This window comes from Limulus polyphemus, unplaced genomic scaffold (assembly GCF_000517525.1).
Source record: "Limulus polyphemus unplaced genomic scaffold, Limulus_polyphemus-2.1.2 Scaffold1322, whole genome shotgun sequence".
NCBI classification, from domain to species: Eukaryota; Metazoa; Arthropoda; class Merostomata; order Xiphosura; family Limulidae; genus Limulus; species Limulus polyphemus.
In genome coordinates this window covers 200,369-207,727 of record NW_013666932.1, presented here as the reverse complement: position 1 = coordinate 207,727, position 7,359 = coordinate 200,369, and the positions used below count along the sequence as shown (strand labels likewise).

General features: G+C 33.9%; 1 protein-coding gene across 1 annotated transcript in view; it reads right to left on the bottom strand.

The window, feature by feature from the left end:
- Positions 1-3,506: 3,506 nt before the first annotated feature.
- The window catches only part of LOC111086683 (transcription factor SUM-1-like), a 20,866-nt gene continuing 17,013 nt past the window's right edge, over positions 3,507-7,359 (bottom strand). Inside the window, exon 3 of the mRNA XM_022390505.1 lies at positions 3,507-3,986. Within this exon, the coding sequence (XP_022246213.1) occupies positions 3,847-3,986 (140 nt within the window). The 3' untranslated portion in view covers positions 3,507-3,846. The remainder of the gene's footprint in view (positions 3,987-7,359) is intronic.

Below are 7,359 nucleotides of genomic sequence, written 5' to 3'. Positions count from 1 at the left end.
TAGATCCCAATTTAATTAAATCAGTCCACATGAACGTGTTGAATGTTGATAGATTCTATTTTATTTGCCCATTGTGTTGATTGTTAATTTTCAGTAGATTCCAATTTAACTGAATCATTCCATATAAATGTGTTGATAGTTATATTTTGATAGATTCCATTTTATTTGAATCAGCCCAAAAGAAATGCGTTGATAGTTGATTTCTAATAGATTCCACTTTATTGCACAATATGAAATGTGGTGATAATTGATGTGATCATTCTCACTAGGCCAGTTTTTACTTGAATCACTTGACCTATTTTTTTTAGTTGAACATCACAAATTAAAAGTATATTTCACATTCAACTAAGGAATTTTTAGATAAAAAAGAGAGTAAATTTCACCACCCCACTCCATAATATGGGGCTGGTGGTACACGAAGCACATGAAAATGAAGAAGTAGATCCAGAGCAGATGTGTGTACATGTGCAATGAAATCTGTAAAGTTAATGTCCTACACAATGAAAGTGTTTTGAATGTTCCAAAGATATCAGATTCGAAAACCTTTTATCTCTCTTTTTCTTCATGACTTTCAGGAATACTATTAACCACATTTAAAAGTTTCTTTCAAGGCTTTCCAAACAAAAAAGTTAAGTTCATTAAGAAAAGTCAGCCCTTTCTATCACAGCGATTTTTTTGTCTACCACAAATTTCTGATAGAAGATGAGAAATAATCATTAATTTCATCTTAAGCCCAACTATCTGGATATAGAAAGAGTACCTGGTTAGTTTTTAGGTTTCAAATTTGGCCTTTCGACCTTTCTTATCATTTTGAAGTGTGCACTTTTCTTTACCACAGTTAACTTCCAGATTAAGTTATAATTGCATTGAAAGAAATTATATGACCTTTAATTCGGCATCTCCATAAGCCTGTCACTGTTTATGGATTTTGTTTATTGGCTTTTCGCCCGAAGTGAGTGTAATTTTCAAATTCTCTTTGACACACCCTGAAGGTTCGACATTACTCATCATTGAGAATTCAGAATTAGATCATCAACATCCGGGTAAACACATCTGCAGCAGTTTCTCTGTTGGGAGACGAGAGAATGTTGTCTAGAGAACTGATTTTATTCAGTTAAAAGCCCTCATTGCATTTTGTGAAGAACTGCCTGATTAGCTGTTTCTCAGTAATGAGATTAGAGATTAGGTTCAAACATATTACTCTTTGATCTTCAGCCGGATTCTTAAGACGAGAATAGGTACTGACATAGCTTTACGTGTTTTGTTTTTTTTTTTGTTGTTTTTGTCGTTTTGTGTTGAATTTCACGCAAGGTTACTCGAGGACTATCTGCGCTAGCTGTCCCTAATACTGAAATGATAAACTAGAGGTAAGGCAACAACTCAAAACCACCCGCCTCTAACTCTTGGGCTACTTACTCCTTTTTTGTTTAGTGATTTACCATCATATTATATCGCGCCCACGGCTGAAAGAACGGCCTTACTCGGCGGCAGGTTTCAATCGGACAACCCGCAGGTCGCCCTAACCGTTAGGCCCTTTACATGGCAATGACCTACTAGCGAAATATTTTCACGATGTGGATATACGTTTCTAATGTCATAATTAAACCTTAGGTTTTAGCCTCAAAATTTTCGTGTCTTCCTTATTAAAAGTTCAAATTTTTAATAAACATTTTTCCTAACAAAATATTTACAATAAAACAATCGCCTTATTTTATTCGAAATGAACAGTTTGAAAGAAGATATTTGGGCATTTCAGTCACATGTGGAGCTTTCGAGATGATGGAAACTAACAAGTCACAACACGCTATTGGAAAGTGGCCACAAATGTCTCAAACTTTCGTTATTAGAAAGTAATAGCTGTTTCCAAGTCAATGGGACAGTTGCTCAGACGTCCAATGGGTAAGTCGGATCAGCACAAGCCATCTGTCAGTTATGGTCATTTTAACAGCTATTCCATCATGATAAATCATTTTGGGTGTTATCTATCTTGTGCTTTGTTGTATATGAATAACTTCAAACCAATCAGGTGTAAGAAAGCTAACCAATTAGATTTTTGCTACATCTTCTAAACATTGATTTGACTTAGTACATGAATTTATCCAACCAGTATCAAGTTTAATCTCTGTTAGCTCGTGACTGATTAACTGCATTATAAAGTGAATTTGCCATGGTTGTACATGATCAATGGACGTTGATCATATGAAAAATATTCACGAGTAAGAAAAGTTTGGCTTATGCCAGTGAACTATGTTTTGCTGGAAAGGTCTTGGAACAACCTTTAAAGTAATATTAACATTTTTTTGTAAGTTATCTCCCACACGAAAGGTCATATAATCTGGCGTTTTTACATCTCTCTAGACGCATTCTTACTGAGTAGGGCATGCATCAGGAAGATTTTCTTGCACATGCACATTCTGCAGCCATAGCACAATTTTGTCATTCGCATATGTTTCATGTTTCATGAACCCATAATGGGGAACGAGGGGTTGAAATGGGATTTTTTTCTTTCAAATTTCTAAAACAAAATTCAAAATAAGTCACAGTATCTTTCTTCAGCTTTTGGACCATAGATAGTATACGTATGACAAATACTTTAAAAGTTTGTCAGGCTTACTCTTTATGGAGTCATTATACGTAGTTTGTTCCGCTATCTCCACAGGATTTGATCCAGTTCAAGTGGTATGACTGTATGCAAACTTGACATAATAAACAAAACAACAACAAATAGAGATTAAATTTGATGAATTATAGATTGATTCATCTGTAAATTTTTTGTTATTTCTTTACTTTTAACTGCACCGTACTCTAGCACTCTTTTAATCATAGTGATAACTATTTAAAGCAAAGAGAAGTTAAAGATGTATTTTTTAAGCTGCTTTTATAGGTTATTAATTGTTATTTATGGGGCGCATGTCAAAGAGTTATTTATTTAATTACTGTATTCGAATTCATTTATGATATGTACTTTCTTCTTGGTATTTCGGAATATAATGCATTGGATATACAAAAGAAACTTTCACTACTTTTGACTTCTTTAAACTAATCCTTATCTAAAATGGTTTGTGTGTTCATATTATTATTATGTAATAGCAGAACAAATAAAACAAAAACATTGTGTCATGGTTTTCATCATAATCGTATTTCTATGAAATTTCATTAAACCTTTGAGGAAATCACAGCATATTCACAAATACATTGTGAGGTTTAAGCCTTTCCTATTTAGAATATATTATGTTCCTCTTCCTTTTTAGTTCATTTCATATTTAGTAACTAATTTAAGTACTAAAAATTGTATCCTACAAATGAATATTCACTACAATGTGTTATAATTAAAAACAAGGCACATTTCATACACCTCTAGCTATGCATGTGATGTTTAACAGATGTAATCAACAAACACCCACTGCTACACCACGATTATAATTAAGGAAAGCAGAGAAAATAGGGTATAAAATATTTAGTTTTATTCACAAATATATTACGAAATCATCCAGTGACTTTTTTATTTTTGCTTAACACTGTATACAGTGAATTATTAATTTCTGTGAATTTTTAACCCCTCTCCTATTAATGAAGAAATTAATGACTACTGTAGGATTTTGTCCTATTAATTGCGTTTCTCAGGTAATAGTATCCAACACACTTATTTATGAAGTTATAAAACGCATTTTGAATATAAAATATTCTTATTAAGCTGATTTAAAGTTTATTTTCAATTAACAGTTATTTAATTATCAAATGATCTGTCGATATCAGGTTATCATCTAGGTTCGAAGTAAACCCATTTTGAATGCATAATCTTTGAGTTATTGTATACAGTTAAATAACGGTAAAGATTTTAATTTTTTACTCTTTTGGTTTGTCAGGCTGTTCAGCTTTCGACAGCGAGTTTAGTAATCGATGCGAAGTACAAGTGGGAGAAATTCTCTCTACGATGTATGACAGGTATTCAAGACTGGATACGGGCGTCACTTGTTCGTCAAAACCTGTTAAATAATCATACATATTAAAACGAAAGAAAAATATATAGTAATATCTAGTTAAATCTAGATGTAGAAGAACATGTAAAATAAATTCATACAATTTTTTTTTCTGATACTGATTTCTAATATTATTTTCATTTATTTAGAGTCATTAAGTTGGCAATGCCCAAAGCGAATATAATTTGCTTAGGATTTTTCCTGCTCAAATAAAACATCATTGTAAAAAGGATTAAACTACAGTATGATCCAATAAACGGACTTGAAGATGATTTTATAGATGTACAAGTTAGTCTTACCGGGAAGTTGAACTATGAACTACAAATTGTATCGTGCAGATTGGACTCCTTGTCCTTGACCGAGATGACGTGCCACCTAAGTTTTTAAAGTCCTGACATCCAAACGTAAATTTCAAACGCATTAAATTCTTAGAAATTGTTCCATTTATCTCAGTCAAAAATAATATACGAAAATGGAATGAAAATTCCTTTTTTTTGCACTTTAAGAGTAAGGATACTTGTATAGTTGACGTTGAAACATTAAATAAAAAAGTAAAGTTATTAGGTAAAGTTATCGACACTACACTGGAAACGTAGATACATATTGTTTCGTCTCCGTTCGTTAGTTAATTTTCCGTAAAAATTATTTCCGAAGAAACTCTAACGATACAAGTCCTCTCTTAAATAAAACTGGTTTGTTCTTTCTGAATACAACTTTGCAATACACTTAATTTCAACAGTCGCGGTATAACCAACGCTATAACCACAACGAACGTCTCACGTGCCCAACAATATTCTCTGTCCGCATACATTCAATTACTCATTACCTTATTGCCGTCACGTTGTGACCGTCTTATATATAAAAGATTACCGAGATCTAGTAAACTCCCGATATTTCAGGAAGGAACGTGAACGTTCGAGAAGCTTGTGGCGTGATACTAGCGTCACGTGACCTCCGATGTCATAACAATATAAACAAGCACTAACTGATGAATATCTCCAGGTGGTCATTAGTTGTCAAATATTATTTTTAGTTATTATTGAGAATCAGTGACTTCGCACGTTTGTAATGAATCCTTGAGTGCGTGAAGGTGTTGTGAGCTAGTTTTAAACCGTGCCGATCAAAATGCTTCAGTAACTGACTAAATTTAAAACGTGTTAATGCTCATCAATTTTAAGCCAGTTAAAAATATATGATGTATTGTAAATTTTAAATCTTCCTAAAAACGTTTTAAACAAAATATCCCGATAATACTGAGGTTAATCGCACTTTTATAAGAACGATATTCAAGGTTCTGTGTTGTCTTTGGAACTACTTTCATTGCCGATTGTATTCAGTTTGATGTTCATGATTAAGCACTATTATTAGACATCGTAATTTCCATTGTAACAAGCTTCTGTGAAGGACAGTGAGGCCAATCTTAGATCACAATTTTAACAAATTTTCCACAAACCCTTCACTGTATGTGAACGTCGGATTCCAAGACCATGTTTAAAGCAACCAAGGGCACAAGATTCTATACTGGACCTGCATCAGGAAACTAGACAGGTATGTAGTCAAATGGATTGCTGCGATACCACTTTCTTTGGCTAAATTTCTTATGAAAATAGCAATTGATTTCGAGGTGTGCTTGGAAGCTTTTAACTTCATGTATTTATACTCGTGTATGGAAGCACGTTATGTTAATACAATACTAAATTGACAAACAACAAACATATTATAAAAATTCGGCCTGTCTTCTTCAGAATGTTTTCTAGATAAAATAATTTTCATTATGCTTATAAATCGTTATCTCTCAATTAAATATTCAAACACTTGTTATTATCTTGTTAACTGTACCAGGAGATAGTTTCATCAGGCTTTCTGTCTCGGAAGGTTCTCTTTTGTAACCATCGTCCTCACTTTGCGGCTGAAAGGGGTTACTCCATATCCGCTTGGGATGTAGTTTTGGGGGCTCATTGCGTTCTAAACAATCTTCTATACGAAATCTGTTTTCATGGGGAATATTGACGGTCTTTATTTTCAAACATGTTTTGGCCCGGCATGGCCAGATGGTGACTCGCAATCTGAGGGTGGCGGGTTTGAATCTCCATCCCACCAAACATGGTCGTTATAATTTGACGGTCCATTTCACTATTCGTTGGTAAAAGAGTAGCCCAAGAGTTGGTGGTGGGTGGTGATGACAAGCTGCCTTCCTTCTCGTATTTCACTGCTAACTTATGGACGGTTAGCGCAGATAGCCCTCGTGTAACTTTACGCGAAATTCAAAACAAACAAACAAACGTGTTCTCAGCAAAGTTCTACATCGTTTAGCCTTTTTATTATACGAATATCCTTATTTTAAAAGTATGTGACATTTTTCTTCAGTCGTAAGATATTAAAAGTATTTATATAAAGTACGATTATTTATTTGTTTTGAATTTCGCGCAAAGTTACCCGAGGTTTATCTGCGCTAACCGTCCTTATTTTAGCAGTGATAAACTAGAGGGACGGAAGCTAGTTCATCAACGCTTGAGCTACTCTTTTACCAACGAATGGTGGGATAGACCGTCATATAACGTACCCACGGCTGAAGGGGCGAGCATGTTCGGTCGTGGAGATTCGAACCCGCGACTCGCAGATTGTGAGTCGAGCGTCCTAACCCCCCAGATGAAAGTACGATTAACCTTCTGGGTACATATTATTTCCATTACACGTGTCATTGATTTTCACATTACTTGAAATATCTTATGACATTCCCAACAACTCTATATATCGAATATCTTTAAAACTGTAGTCCATCAGAAAACTAAGTTATAATGTATACTCTAATACAACCATTGTTTTTAGAATTTCTGCACAAAGCTACACACATTGATAAGCTAAGGGGAAGGGAGCTAGTCAATAGCGTCTACAGCCAATCTTGGTTAACCGAATATTGGGAATCGGCCGTTAACACTTTTAGAATACAAAGTGCGGAGTGCGTTCTCACGGCAACGAAACGTGAACTATAAATAGATGGATTTGCAGTCCATTCACGCTAACTACATAGGCCTGTGAATTTAAACTTCATAAACGTTGTTTTGGTTTTAATAACGGATTCTCCATAATTCATCTACACAGATTTCGAAAATGATATTCATTTTTTTTTCTATCACATAATAATTTTTTTTTTTACAAATCGGGAAGAAAAACTCTTACTTAGATCAAATTATTATTTCGCTTACCACAATACATTTTTTTATTATTATGTTTGTTAACAAAAATACAAACAAACTGAAGAAAATGAAAAAACATTGATGTCAAACGAATATGCATCCTCATTCGTCCTGATTTTTGTGTGTGAAATCCACGTCTTTTAGTCTCAAACTACGTGTTGTGGTCTTTCTTTTATGTATTG